This window comes from Gobio gobio (genome assembly GCF_949357685.1).
Source record: "Gobio gobio genome assembly, chromosome: 4".
Lineage (NCBI taxonomy): Eukaryota > Metazoa > Chordata > Actinopteri > Cypriniformes > Gobionidae > Gobio > Gobio gobio.
This window is the reverse complement of record NC_137100.1, coordinates 32,055,083-32,071,250: the sequence shown is the minus strand read 5'-3', so window position 1 is coordinate 32,071,250 and position 16,168 is coordinate 32,055,083. Positions and strand designations below refer to the sequence as shown.

Sequence of the window (16,168 nt, the reverse complement as noted above, 5' to 3'; positions counted from 1 at the left end):
TAGATCACAGAAGAACTCCGTCAGATAAAGGACATTTTCCGTCAAACAAATTAATTGTATTAAAAGGGCATGTATTTTAAAAAATCCACAGTTGAGCATGCAAGTAGCTATTTGAAGACGCTGGTGTCTCTGGAGTCACAAGAACCTCTTTACTGAAGGATCTAAGGGTTTTCAATATTTCAAAATGCTTTCTTTAAGAAAGCAACTGTTTTATTTTCTTAGTTTTTATATTTAATTCATAATCATTTATAATGATTATTCATTTATAGTTGTGATTTGATTGATAATTTATTTATATTATTATTTGATTTACATAATTTATTTATTTTATCATTTAATCTTTTTTTTATTCATTTCATGTAATTGGATGTTTTTATTTTTTATACTACTTATTTTTACTTATTTCCTTGCTCTTGCAGTGCTTGCTATTGTTGTTTAATCTTATGATTGTGTGGTTTGAAGGGATGTTTGTCTTCATGAGTATAGGAGATAAGAGAATGTCTCTATTTCAAGGTTTTTTAACGTCACAGGACAATGTTGTGAAGCAGTACATTTCCATTGTTTTTCCCTTGGTTTAATAACACTTGTTGAAATTGCTCTTCTTTATTATCATCACTTCGTCTCCCGCTTCTGCTCTTCTCTGGCTTTCTCAGTCAAACTCTATATTTTCTGGCAGGGATTTGGCATCCGGGGTCGAATCTGATATTCTGACATGGAGATCCATCCGATCTAACATTTTGGCACAATCTAGCATGCAGGCTGGCAGTTGTGCATAAAGTTGCATTTCTGTCACCCCTAGCCAAAGCTTACAAAGAGAAACATTTACATTGGATTTAGAAATACATGAATACTAATTCTTAAATAGTTTTATTCACTGACGGATGGCATGCCACAATGGATCACTGTAAAATCCAACAGTTGTTCTTACTAAGACTTTTTTAGTAAACTTTACTTAATGTCCAATAATTTGTTGAATTTACTTAAAACAATGAAGTAATTTGAACTATTTGCATGCTATGCCTTCGTTACTTAAAAAACTCAAGTAAAAATTACTTGACTGGTTTGAGTACCATTTTGACAAAGCAAAAAAACAAGCAGGCGGACGGGCAAAGTGTTTTTGAGGTGGTGCAATTTTGTATAGACTTATCACTCATTTCCTCCACTTCCTCTCACCATAATTGTGATTAGTGTTCCCTTTGGTTGGACACTTGGAACTTCATTCATATTATAGTAATTAACTTCCCAATAATGCAGCAATTCAACAAGAAATCATAGTTGTATGATTTCAAAAGAAGGGAAGTAATATAAATATATATAAATAAATAAATATGTATGTATATATATAAATAAATATATAAATATTTATATAATATTTGTCAATTAATGATGTATAACATAACTATATTTAATGTCAAATAATGATCTTTTAACATTAATTTTGCTAATATTTATGGCATAACCTTTTAATTGAGTTGATATAATCCCTCTATATTTGTCACAATATCATTTGACCATACTTGAGTGTGTCACACACAGACTTCAACATTCAGCATGCAAAACACAACAATGGTAACAAGGATTTTTTTTTTTTTTTTTTTTATTAATACGACGACCTTTACTATTTTACTTGCTGTCATTATTTGGGTTATACTGACAAAAGACAAATAGTAAAATAAAGCTAAAAATAGTAAAACGAAGCAATTAAGTTATTCATGCCACAATGCACTCTGGGAGTACACTTCCTCAGATCCCAGATAGAATTAAGTTGACAAAACTTAAACGGTTTAAGTATGAACAGCTTAATGCAATTAAGTAATGCTTACTTAATTATTTTTAGTACCTGTAGACTATTGATATAATAAGTGTTGAATGGAGTTCAGTTGTTGCTTTTTGTCTTCACTTATTTTGTTAAGTTCAGCTTACATGAAAATTTTAAGGCAATCGGTTTCCTAATATTTTCCTAGTAATGTGAGCACTAATAACAAGTTAACATAACTAATAATTTTGAGTTAAGTATACTTCATTAACAAGTTTTCTGTACAAATTTTGTTAAGTTTAGCCGACAAAAAAATAATACTCTGCTTTACTTGAAAATTTTAAGGCAATCGGTTTCCTCACTTTTTCTAAGTAAAGTCAACTTATTATGTTTTACAGTGAGATGGATTTGGATGGTTGGGGAATGACCATCCCGTTCCAACAAGACTGTGACGTCAGCAAGGAGGTGGGAGGTGATGATTTGGGCTGGAAATTGGGAAGTGAGATGGACGGTCCCTTTAGGGTCTCTGAGGGTGTCAAAATTATTTCTGCAAGATATGTGGAGTTTATAACTGACCATTTTCTGCTATGGTATGAAAAGAATGGTGCAAAAAACACCACAGCAATAAAACTGTTTGAAAATGTATTTCTAAACCAACAGTAAACGTTTCTCCTTGTGAGCTTTGGTTAGGGGTGGGGGTGGCTGAAATTAAACTTTATGCACAACTGCCAGCCAGCAGTTGGAAAGGTTCTTGGGACTCCAGAAACACCAGCATCAAATATTCAGTTTTCGTAAAAAATTCAGAAATTCTTATAAAATATAATTATTCCTCCCCATATTGCATGAGAACTGTGACTTACTTAATAATGTGGAACAACCTCTTTACGTAAGTTTTCCATTTACCTAAGAAGACTGACAAACTATTTAACAATCCTGTCTGAGATTGATACCAGTTTTCAAAAAAGATAAGAGAAATAAAACAAACAAACAAACAAACAAACAAACAAACAAACAAACAAACAAACACTTTCTTTGAAAAACTAAAATCTAAATGTTTTTTTTTTTTACTGAAATCCTACTGATATGTCACTTGCATAATAATTTGGAACACAGTGTAAAAGGGCTAAATAGTTTGAATTAAAAAGTCAAATTACACAAATGCTTGCAGTAAAACTCCAATAATGGCTTTGTATGTTGTTTTCAGACATGTGGCTCAAAATTGCCATAATTGTATAACTGCACATTCAAATTGGACTACATCCATATACAGTATTTTTTAAGCTATTTAGTAATCAAGATAATAAAATAAAGCCACACTGGCATACATTCAGGTTATGTCAACTAGTAGGCCTATACAGGTTGAGCTGAGTTGTATAGCCTACATTTAAATTTTTAATATATATATATCGTTCAAAAGTGTGGGGCTTGTTTTTAAGAAATACTTTTATTCAGCTAGGATGCATTAAAATTCAAATAAATTAAGCCGGACAACTGGTTTCAACACTGATGTTGATACATGTCCTATTACTATACTCTTTTCAGTACTTCCTTTTATATTATTAAATATTTATTATGAGGGCTTTTCCTCTGCATCAGCAAAGCTGTCAGACCTAGTTGCCCTCCCACGTGACCGTATCTTAGCAACATGATGCGTGGGTAATTAGACTGAATATAAGTGAAGAGCAACTTCCTCGTATTTGCGAGATTACGAGTATTATTGCACGTTTTACTCAATTCAAACTTTTAGCATAGGTAACTGCTTTTTAGGGCACTAGAAAGACTAACGTTAAATTAGCCCGGCTAACCGGCACGCGCAGAGATTGTAACGTTAGCGTTTTCATCTGTAACATCGTGATTCTGCTTGTGATCAGATTCTCCAGCTTTCCTTCTACAAGCAATGTCGTCGACGGCAAACGAGACGTCTGATAAGACAGATGCAGAAACTGAAGGCGCGAGGGAGCAGAAAAGCACAGTAGATAATCATATGAAGAAAGAATTACATGAGGAAGATGAAGTAGTACGAGAAGGTGGAAAAGGAAGAAGTGAACTATCCAGTAGAGAGGATATTGCGGATTCACAAGTGTATACAGCCACATCATTGTCTGTCATTCCCAAGGAGACCAGAACCAAAACTCACCCACTGGTAATGGTTTGATAAAATTACCCTTTTATTTACTTGAATTAGTCTAGTATCTTCTAAAACTAAAAATTCTAAAACTAAAAAGTCATATAACGTTACTGTATTATGCATGAGTTAAATATAATTACAATACGTTTTTTTGAGAGCTAACACTACTAAGCACAAGAAACGATAATGATCTTGTAAAGTAAAAATCATATTATTGTCAAAGTGTTAATACCTAATACATTTCTTTATTCACACCTGTATCTAAAACTTTGATCTTTGCAATTGCAGGTCCTTGACTGGGCTTATGGGATCAACCAAACCCTACCTGTTTTCTGTCTGCAGGATGAAGATAGGCTTGTCATCTTGTATATTTGTGCTCATGTTGCTGTCATGTATGATCACACTTCTAATGCTCAGCATCTGTTACAAGTAGGAGACTCATTTGGCTACAAACTAAGAAAGTTAAATGTAATCTAAAGCCTAACATTTTATTGTAAACATGTTGCTTTTGTGCTGTTTGGTGTCTACAGGGCCACTGCAGTCCAATCACATGTTTGTGTGCCAGTGAAGACAGGCGTTGGATTGTGACAGCTGACATGGGCAGAGAAAGTCTTGTTATCATATGGGATGCTTATACAGGGTAACCCTGAACTAAACATTCATACATGTGTTGTGACATACCCAACCTGGAATAATTCTTAGGTTAGTATTTTCATTCTCCTAAATTGTTTTAAGCCAGTTATTTATGCGTGTCAGAAGAAAATTTCAGTTTACATTTCCAAACATTCCTTTTTGCCATTGATTGTAATAATCCAGTGAGATTTTTGTATGCACAAGGATTTTTTTTGCTGTTTTACAGCAGCTGGTATATATGATCTGATCTCACCATCATCGAGTCCATCTGTGATTACATGAAGAGAAAAAACTGAAATGTGTCTTGGAGACGTTGCCTCAGTTCTATTGGGTTTAGTCTGTCTCAGTGTCTTGTCTATCATACCAGCTGTTGTAAGACTGCATACAAAAATCTCACTGGATTATTACAATTAATGGCAAAAGGAATGTTTGGAAACGTATATTTTCTACAGACACACGACAGCAAAAGATATAAATAACTGGCTTAAAAACATTTTTGGGTGAAAATATTAACGTGTCTAAGACTTTTGCACAGTACTGTATATCGAAGTGAAACGGATTATTGAAAAATAAATAAAGGTAGAGCGGGACTTATTTCTATCCATTGGTTGTTGATTAAGCGGACTAAATGATTGGAGAAATTGGGCATACATCACCAGAGAGAAGTGTGTTGTTTCAACAGAAGATTGTGTTATGACATTTTGATTAAGAATTACAAGGTGCCAAAAAAGAAACCTAAACATGGATGAATCAATCACAATAAGATCTATAACATAGATACAATAATAATAATTTTCATTTCATGCCGATAACATATGTTGTAGGATTCCTGTGCTGACATTGTTTGACTGTCATCCAGAGGGGGGAGTTTCTGCCTTGGCACTATCAAAGGATTCAAAATATCTGGCGACTATTGGAGCTGGAACAGTACAGGTTTTAAACATAACGTTTTATACTAGCTATCACATTTTACATAACCCTCCAAGAGCCGTGAATTTACATAATCTATCATAACTTGCTAGAGACATTGATTCCAGGGAGAGATGAAAATGAAAACTTTAATAACTGAAATGATGATGACCATGAAAATGTCAAATTAAATCACAGAATATTATCACTGGTTACAAATACTCTGTCCTATGTACTTTTTTCTATGCATCAGCGAGTGTGCATTTGGGACTGGACAGATGAAAGCGACAGGCCACAATGTCAAGTTGACCTCAGCCCAAAATATGGTTGCCAGGTATGTTGCAAAACTGTGCGTTGATGTGATTATTACGCTGAACACATATACAAAAGCTGAAATTCAGCTTAATTAAAAAAATTGTAATCTTTCTTTATGAATACAGGTTATCAGTCAGCTTTAAATGCATCTAACATCATATACTCATTGTCCATGTTTTCCCAGAATCAAATACTTTTCAATCCCACTGACAGCACACAGTTGGTTAGCAACAGTAGCACTCAGGTTCTCTTCTACAACTGGGTAGGAATTATTTATTTGTGTGACTGATTTACTATTTTAGTTGTCTTTGTATATTCAGTAACAATGAATTCTGTTGCTCAGGAAAGGGGACATCTGGAATACTCTGATCCTGAAATTACTGACAAGGTTGGCAGAAGAACCTTTCATCAAGTTAAATTTCTGTGTGCTGTTGTGATTGTATTCTGCTCTGCTTTTAGCACTGACCTTTTGCAAATCTGTCCCCATTCAGACCTTCAATATGGTGCTAGGTTCCCTGAGCCAGTCCATCTTCCACTATGACAGTGTGCAGGCTCTTACAGCCACCTCAGCTGGGAATATAGTTCTCTGGGACAACCAGACTGAGTCTGTCTCTTGTCAGCCCATAGTGAGGAAAGCCGTAAAAATTGTGCCTCTCCAAAAGAAAGCGATCACTGTATTGACTCTGATTGACAGGTATATATGACACATGTATGTATATGGCAAATTTGTGCATTAGGATTTTTCAAATAAATCCTAATAAGGTAAAGGTAAACGAGATCATGATGTGATACACATCATCAGCCTCCCTGCCACTGCAAGGTTGTGCCTATTACATTTAGGCCTACACATGTTGAATGTTACATTTTGCTATGTATTTGTTGTTTTTCTGTCATTATTTTATGCAATTACAATATTTGTCTACGTGTTTACGTTTGTTCTCTGTCAAGTTTCATAGTAACAGGTGACGTGAATGGCCACATCAAATTCTATGATGGAAATCTCAAGCTCATCAACTTGTTCAATGAGTTTAGCTTGGATCCTATCAGATCCATCTCCTTTTCCAAAGAAAAACCCTCCACTAGCAGCCTGGGATATTCAAAAGACTGCACACTGGATGCCAAACCATTTGTCATAAGGTGAGAAATTCGGAAATATCTCATATTTATTATGATAAATGTGCCATAACAAAGTATTTAAAGATATATCTATTTTATGAGCAAGTCAGGATTATGAATTTATCTCCGGTTTCCCAGACAAGACTTAAACCTAGTCTCAGACTAAAATGCATGTTTGAGCTGTTTAAACTGAAATCAACTTGCACTGGCATTTCTTAAAATATGTCAGTGGCATTGTTTTGTCTCAGGATGCACATCCGTAATGTTTTTTTTTCTACGGCATGTTTATAAAAGCTACTCAAATGTCCTAATTTAACTAAAGCCTAATCCTAGTCTGGGAAACCAGGCCATATAGACAGTAAATTTAATCAATGTGAGTATGCTTAAATGGATATTTGACTCAAGAATGAAAATTCTGTCACCATTTACTCACCCTCATGTCATTCTAAACCTGTATGGCTTGTTTCTTCTCCTGAACATAAATGAAGATATTTTGAAGAATCCTGGTAACCAAACAGTTTTGGTGAAGGTTGAATTCCATTTGTATGGCCAAAAATACTTAGACATTTCTCAAAATATCTTCTGTTGTGTTCTACAGAAGAAAGAAGTCAGACAGGTTTGGAACAAAAGGAGGGTGGAATTTTCATTTTTGGGTCAACTATCCCTTTAAAGTATGGTACTAACTATCCCTGCTATTCCTTTGCATCTGTTTATACCACAATTGGAGGCAGAAATATAGAGGCAACATTATTAAATTCTAACTCGGCACTGCAATAAAAATGTTTCTCTCCTTCCTTCCAAATACAGAAATGTTGTTGTGTCTACTACTTGTGCAACTGTAGTGCATGTAAATGCACAGAGAAATGTTCCACAGACCCTTCTGAAGGAACATGCAGAACCTCTGGAAGCAGTTGCCTGCCATCCCAAACAACCGCTAGTAGCTATGGGCAGCCACAGTGGCACAATCAAGGTTTGGGATTATGAGCGTAAAGAAATGGTCTGCAGCAGAGTCTTCCAGCCCCACAAACAGATCCAGTGTATTACCTACGATCCACAAGGTGAACTCCAAAACAAGATCTCCCTCATATTATTATAATATAGTCCATGTATAAAATGTTTTAGCTCAGCTTTATTGGTGCATTGTCTGATTCAAGATACATGAAGCAATTGAAATTGCATTCATTCCACCTATAAAAACTATTGTGTTTATGAAGGATTTCACAAAATGCGATTATAGATACATCTGTGTACATTTCCTGTTCTAGGTTTTTACCTGGCAGTGGGCTTTGCCAGTGGGGCTTTGCAGATTGTTGATGCCTGTACACTTCAAAGTGATGGTAAAGAGTGTTGGCAGTACAGTCAGGACAGCATTACCCATCTCACCTTCTCTCAGGACTCATGCTACCTGGCTGCTGCAGTTAGTAGGAGTTGCATTTTTGTTTTAGTTCAGTTTGTACAGCACATTTCAGCTTAGATGGTTTTGTGAACCTGTCACATTGTGAAATAATGTGAAATTAAAATTTCACTAAAGTGCACCTCAGGGAAAAAACAAATACAAATGACAAATAATCTCTTTGAAATTGTTTGCTTTTGACTATTACAATTTTGACTGTAAAAGTAATGTTCTAGATTTTATGAGGACACTTTTTTTGAAGATCTCGCATTTGTATTTCTCTTATGCCAGGACACTGGAAAAAGTGTGACGTTGCTCCGTCTGTGTAGAGAGGGGACCCAGGAGATTTGGAAGTACCAGGGCAGGCACCACTCGCATTATAAACCCATTCAGGACCTGCTGTTTGGAGTGGATTTAGACAGCAGTCAGCCTCGCCTGCTCTCTCTTGGCATGGATCGCAGGCTGGTGAGTCCCTGTTTTCCTGTATGATCTTGCTCCCTATGTGTTTAACTTGTTGAACTGTGTTAAACGTATCACATCTTCCTGTCTGTATACAGGTGGAGTATGATCTGCAGAACAGTGATGAAAATGAGTTGTTGATTTTGAGTTCTGATCGGATTGAACAGAGTGCTGTGCCCACTTGCATGGTGTGGTATCCTCCTCTGACACCTGAAAACTTCCTCCTTACAGCTTCCAACCTGTATAAGATGAAGCTCTTCAATGCTACCTCCAAAATGTGCAGGTTTGCAGTTTTCCTATTGGTAGGACAAATAGAAATGTCACTGAAATAAACAGCAATCTGGGCTGCGTTTCTCAAAAGCAGCGTGACCCCAAGTTGCTCGTGCAGACCATTGCCACCAGTGTTCTCTACCATCAACTCGGCTCACAATGCTTTTGGGAAACAGCCTTGGTTGATTTGTTTATTGCAGAATTTCAAATGAAGCAAAAGCCAAACCTTTCTGTCTATATGTGATTTGTAGAGAAACTAAAATGGAAACATTGATTACACAAACCTAAAGTTGGTAAACACTATATAAACAGGTTATAAAAAATTGAATGGTCCAACATTCTAACTCTTAACTATGAGATATTATTATTTATTGGATTGTTTGTGTTATGCTTTCTGTGAGATAAAAATTCTACCATTAGTGCTGTATTTTTGAATATTCCAGCATAGCCACAGGCTGAGTGCCCCAAATAATCACAGCACTAAAAGCAACATGATTATTGCTTTTATGCACTAGTTCAATAAACAGTTAATGTTGAGTAATTAGTTAATGTTGAGTGCTAGCTAATTTGTCTGTTTTTGCTTTGCCTATGCAAATATTTCCAAAAAAAGCCACAGCAGTTTTCTTCCCTAAATGAATTAATGAACGAATCGGTTGTGGGGAAAAATCATTGAAAATATAATTTTTTGTGTGTGTGAATGAATCAATTCCTGACTACGTTGTACTAAAAACTGACGACAACGTTGTCAAAACGATCCCTGTTCACGCGGATCTGCGAAGATGACTTAAAAGGCTGTATTATGCATGCCAAGCCAGTATCAAGAAACACCCTGCGAACATGTAATACGCATGGGTGAACCCATACTGAACACATACTGCGCATGACGTCACCGTTTTCACAAATTCACGTTTTTGTTGTTTACATGGAGATGATGAAGGCATCTTTTTTAAAACCTTGCACTTTGAAAACCGTTTTTTAAAGCTTGCGCATTCAGGCCCCCAAAATGCCTTTTTCGTGTAAATGAACAACAAAAAAGTTTTCTGTTTTTTTTGTTGTTAAAAAGATGTTGTGTAAACACCCTTAGAGCGAATGGTTTAATGACTCAGTCATTAGCAACCTGCTACCTACTGCCGTATTGTATACCAACAGTAAAAATGTTCAGTGCTGTACTGAGCTGAACTGTTACAGTGCTATTGTATTGCTGCTCGACCAATCAAATTTGAGGTTGCAGAGTACAGTAGTAGACTAGACAGTTATTTCAATTATTTTATGCAGATATGAACAGCACTACACTCTAAAAAAAAAAAAGGTTCTATATGGCACCAAAAATGGTTCTTGGCTTGTAATCATAGGGGAACCTTTTTTAGTGCTATATAGCACCAATTTTGGTGCTTCAGTGGTTCTTCAGCGGTTCTTCAGCGGTTCTTCAGAGGTGCTATACAGCACCTTAGTCAAAGAATATAGAACCTTTTTTTTTTTAGAGTGTACCTCTATACATTTCTTTGTTCTGCTGAACACAAAGAAAGATATTTCAAACGCGCACGGATTCAGATCGCCTAGTGTGAGTACACCACTAAGCAGATCTCGACAGCCATTGACTACCACAGTGGGGGGAAAATACTATGGTAGTCAATGGCTGGGAAATATCTTCCTTTGTGTTCAGCAGAACAAAGAAATGCAACTTGAGTAAATGATGACAGAATTTTCAATTTTGGGTGAACTATCCTTTTAAGCAGTTTTCACAGTTGCTCTGCAGAGCTAAGGAGTTCCTTTTGCTAATCTTTGGGGAAATTTGAGATTCAAATTAAAACAAAATAAATAAACAAATTTCTGATATTTTTTATTTTGTAAATATGTTGGTGATGGTGTGCTTTGGTTTAACAGAAAAACACTCCGTGGACCCTCTTATGGTTCTCCAGTGAAAAAGATGGCCATCCTACCTGCATCTAAGGATGGCGACCCTAATTCTCGTTACATGGCATATATAACACAAGATAAGGTATAAGTGTTTCAGGCCTCATAAACAAACCATGCATTTGATAATAACTACTCTTCTGTATTACACGTATATAAACTGATCTCTTTAATGACTTACTAGCATCTCTTGGTGTCAGTATAAGGCGTTATGCCCATTTTATTTCCTTTAATATGATTTAATGATTTAAGTCACCCTTTTATTCCTGTTTTCTCTCCTTGATGTAGGTTGGCATTCAGATTCTGCCATTGGATGGAAACCCTCACAAGTCCTTTGCAATGATCTGTCACTCAACAGGCGTTTCAACTCTGGCTTGCTCATATGATGGTAGATATGCTTTCACTGCTGGAGGACAAGACTGCACTGTCTTTTCATGGGAGCTCAATTTGTCGTAAGTTTGAACTACATGCATCCCATGCAAAAGTCAACTGTTTTTTGAAGTTGACTCATTAACTAGGTCATAATATATCATGTAGTTGCTCAATAAAGGAATAGTTCACCCAAAAAAGAAAATTATCCCAAAATGTACTTACCCTCAAGCAGAGGTGGGTAGTAACGAATTACATTTACTTCGTTACATTTCCTTGAGTAAATATTTTGGGTAACTTGTACTTTTAGAGTATATTTAAAGATGGGTACTTTTACTCTTACTCAAGTACATTTCTTGTGAAAAAACTGTAATTTTACTTCGTTACATTTGGTGGCGTCCCTCCGCTACTGTCAAATGGTAATAATTTATTAATTTGACTTGTTTGCAAGTCTCACGAAACATTGGAGAGGCTGCTTCACGAGAGGTGGCTACGCATCACCCGCTTATAATTAGCGCGCCTTTAGTCGGAAGATGATGGCCGAAGCAGAGGAAGATGTGTGTGAGCTACGGGAGGCAGATCACCCGTGGCCTCAAGTTCAGTCTGTTTTCACTCCAAGATGTCAAAAAGAATAGTTTCATAATGCGATGCATGCTGTGTGCACCAAAACGAACTGACATCTCAGCATACAAGAATTCCAGCTCCAACCTGAAAAAAATCATGTAGCGGTAAGTGTCACAATGACGCCTATATTTGAACACTATTAATGGTAATTTGGTAGCCAAACTATGGGCACTTTTCCCTTATTGTAATACTATTTCACGGACTGTCCGAGTGTTTTCCTCATATGCGCTCTTGTGCAAGCAAAAACAAATCGTTTGAATCCTCCAAACAACACATGTCCACGAACAAACATTTACATCTGCACATTTACATATCCTTTTTTTAACAAAACGAAACAAATTGAATAGCCTAATGTGACGTCTTGCATTTATACAAAAATCCGGACAGACACCTGTCTGAAGTGTAGAAAATACATACAAATAAAAACGGGATTGTATTTTATTCCTACCTAAAGAATGCATACATAAAACATAAGAACAATGTATGTTTTAAAAAGAGCACTGGTTAGCCCAGCACACCATTAAGTTACACCGTTTAACCATTAAACACACACACACACACACACACACACATACATATATATTTGCAGAGGTCCACCTTTCAAGGAGAGGTGTGCGAAAGCTCTCCAAGTAGTCTGAAATTCAGGGTTTTCGCTTCTTATCAACCAGATCGAAAGTAACTAGTAACTAACTACTTGAGTAGTTTTTTCATCGAATACTTTCTTACTCTTACTCAAGTAACTATTACTTTTACTTGAGTAAATATTTCCGTAAGTACTTGTACTTCTACTTGAGATCAGATTTTGGCTACTCTACCCACCTCTGCCCTCAAGCCATCCTAGGTGTATATCACTTTCTTCTTTCAGGCAAACACTATAGGAGTTATGTACAATATTATCCTGGTTCTTCCCAGCTTTGTAATGGCATTGAATAGTGCCCAAGTTTTTGAAGCTCCAAAAAAGCGCATCCATCCATGATAAAAGTAATCCATACGACTCCAGTGAGTTAATAAAGACCTTCTGAAGCAAAGTGATGGGCATTTGTAAGAAAAATATCCATATATTTTAAAATCACTGTTTTTCGGCAATGGGGTACTTGCGTTCATAAGAGAGTCGAGTTTGGGCAGAAAGAGTGACCTCTGACCCGACGTATGACATATGTTGAACGTAGGCGTAATGTAAGCTTAGGTGAGAATAGATGCCTCTCGTGAAAACCACGTAACTCTCTTGTGAACGTGCATAGCTGTTGCCGGAAGTCAGCGATAATAGTTTATAAAGTTTTAAATATGAATCTTTCTTACGAAAACCCATCACTTCGCTTCAGGATGCATTAACCCATTGGAGTTGTATTGGAGCTCTATTCAAAACTCTATTCAATGACATTACAAAGCTGGGAAGAGCCAGGCTATTATTTTATATACTGTAACTCAGTAGATATACCCCCAATTGTGTTTGGCTGAAAGAAGAAAGTCATATACACCTAAAGTAAATTAAACTATGGGATAATTTTCATTTTTGGGAGAACTAACCCTTTAATAAGAGGTCATAAAATATATGTGTATAATAATTATAACTGTACATTAATATTCAAAAGCTGTTTAGGATTGAAATTTCAACTATATACAGCTTATGGTGTCTGTCACCTCACAAAATGTGGTCACAAAATTAGCTTTTGCTTTTCACTCATTTACAAACAAGCAGATCATTAGAGGCATCAGCTGCTCTCGGAGGGAAAGACATGCTGCCCTTCTACAATCTTCTGGAGGGAGGCAGAGATGGACAGCTCTTCATGGTTTGATATTTCTATTTTAATGCTTTCTTTTTTTCTCATTGCCCTGTATGTAGGTCAAAAATTACTTAATTTTTAAAGTACACTGTAAAAAATGTAATTTTATAAAATGTAAACATATTTACAGAACAACCTGTAAAACAATAATATACATAACTGATAACAAAGACTGAGAAACAATTTTTTTAAAGAAAATGCCATCAAAAGTGAAGTGTCACACAGGGGATTTTTCACAGTAAATCATAATATAATGTTTTTTTTTACTTCCAAAAATGGTCGATTTGACAATATTTTACTTTAAAATTACATTAAATGTAAGGTTAAATCTATTGTTTTCACCCGATATTAGTAAGGGAAAATAACCGTACTTAACAGGATTTTACTTAAGTCCAAAAAAATGTGAGGTTTCATAATGCTTGCTTAACATGTTACCCAGCCTACCAATCGACAGCAAATATTATGATTTGTCCTTTAGGAAATGGAGGAATATTTTTACTATTGTCAACTCCAGAATCAGGACCTCAACACCATGGAAACACGGCTTGTGTCCACGCGCATCCCTCTAGCTGATGTGTCCCTCTTAATGAGAGCGCTTGGCTTCTATCCAACAGAGCAAGAGGTACAAGCGTTGTTGCAATCACCAATTCACTCTACCATACAAAACTGTCATCGTTTGGTGGACTAGCACTCAATCTTTTGTCAACACATGGTATGGTTGTGTTTTGTTTTATTGAAGCTGGAAGACATGCAAAATGAGGTGAAGTTCAGCCGCTATGCTGAGACCAGAAATTATGTGACGGACATCGATTTGGAGGAGTTCATTAAGCTGTATATCAACCACAGACCTGCCTCTGGCATTTCCAGACAGGAGCTGTGCAATGCCTTCCAGGTGCTTGGAAAGGCAGACGAGGAGGGCCGATATACTATTGACAGAGACGAGCTGCTGGAGTTGCTGCAGGCTAGAGGTACATTTTTATGAGTTTTACCAGTACTTTTGCTAACTTGATGAGATACCAGAGAAAGATTTTGGCTTGCACATTCAAGAAGCTGTGATTTCAGTTGAAAAAAAAAAATCAATAAAAACATAACTCACAAATGTCTCACAGGACCAGCATGACAATATTTTCTGTTTGTGTATCTCATGGCACTCGACGCAAGCTATCAAATGTATATTTAATTGTTAATGCTTCAATATACTCAGTATAAACAAACATTCCTCAAAACATTCTGTGCTGTTTCTGATTACGCATTTACAAATACAATGCTAATTCAGGAATCAGGAGGTTTTGATGAAGACATTTACCCCCGGTTTCACAGACAAGGTTTAAGCTAGTCCCAGACTAAAATGCATGTTTGAGCTGCTTTAACTGAAAGCAACTTGCACTGATATATCTTAAAATATGTCAGTGCCATTGTTTTGTCTCAAGATGCACACCATTAATGTTTTTTCTTAGGCATGTTTGTGAAAAGTTACTTAAATGCCCTAATTGAACTAAGGCCTAATCCTGGCTTAATATAAGGCCTGTTTGTGAAACCGGGCCATAGACAAGTTTACACTGCATAATTTTGAACATGTGATTAATATTTAGTAAATAATTACTTATATATTCATTTCAGGTGAACATATGACAGAGGATGACTTGGCTGAATGCTTTACAACTCTTTTAGGGATTAATGCAGAGGGAGGCAGTTGCACAGGTATGTAGAAGTCAGTCCTGTGAATCACCATACCGATGGGCACATTTCGGTGGACATGTTTCTGGGTCTAAAAGCAAACAACAGTGTTAATCACGGTGTGCTGTAATACTGCTGAATGCTCAAATATCAGTTGGCCAGACAGTGATTTATCTTTTCTGAATTGCTAAACTATTAGTGTCCAGGAGACAGGGAGCTCCGAGTACACCGTGACTTTTTAAAAGCTTGAATAGTGCTCATAAACAGCTGTTGAGATGGTATTCTCACTTGAAACGGAGTAGAGGCTTGGCCCCAGAAACAGTATTCGATAACTTCTTAAGGCGAAGAACTATTTGACTGAAATAGTAGTGAATTTCAAAGTGTACCAATGTTTTAATCTCAATTACTGTGTTTCCCTTTCAGAGTCTCTGTTGGAGAGCTTGCTACCCACTAAAATCACCATGGGGACACTTGCCACAGATATCTTGGGGTTTTCTCCAGCCACACAGGAACTTCAAGAGCACGGACACGATCTATAGATAATATATTAAGTGTCCAGAACCATTCTGAAACTTATAATCTATCCAATTAATGAAATGTATGATTTGTAGCCTGTCTAGCTGAACTGTCATTTTGTGATTACTAAGCTGTTGTTTCGGTGTATTTTCATATGCGAGTTTAATACTTTTCTGAAGCGCAGAGATAAAATCATACGGAAATAAACGTTGTTTGACAATAATACTGTCGATTCAGTCTCCATTTTCCCCCAGATACATGTGCAAAACGTGTGTGGATGTCGTAGCCATCGTTTCGATTTGATC

The 16,168-nt window shown here is 36.3% G+C and overlaps 2 protein-coding genes across 3 annotated transcripts in view; one reads left to right on the top strand and one right to left on the bottom strand.

The window, feature by feature from the left end:
• Positions 1-2,179: 2,179 nt before the first annotated feature.
• On the top strand, positions 2,180-15,886 carry cfap251 (cilia and flagella associated protein 251; the record flags this gene model as incomplete). The annotated part of the gene is made up of 21 exons (XM_079815253.1): positions 2,180-2,255; positions 3,628-3,899; positions 4,173-4,313; positions 4,415-4,524; positions 5,342-5,450; positions 5,680-5,760; positions 5,926-6,003; positions 6,085-6,129; positions 6,233-6,435; positions 6,690-6,878; positions 7,665-7,915; positions 8,123-8,274; positions 8,542-8,715; positions 8,808-8,992; positions 10,864-10,978; positions 11,182-11,345; positions 13,586-13,676; positions 14,149-14,292; positions 14,410-14,638; positions 15,291-15,371; positions 15,771-15,886. The coding sequence occupies 21 exons, from the start codon at positions 2,180-2,182 to the stop codon at positions 15,884-15,886; spliced, it is 3,006 nt and encodes a 1,001-aa protein (XP_079671379.1).
• cenpv (centromere protein V) overlaps positions 14,976-16,168 on the bottom strand; it is a 278,526-nt gene continuing 277,333 nt past the window's right edge. For both annotated transcript variants that reach the window (XR_013816370.1, XR_013816371.1), the window contains one exon: positions 14,976-15,172. The gene's annotated coding sequence lies outside the window, so the exon portion shown is untranslated. The remainder of the gene's footprint in view (positions 15,173-16,168) is intronic.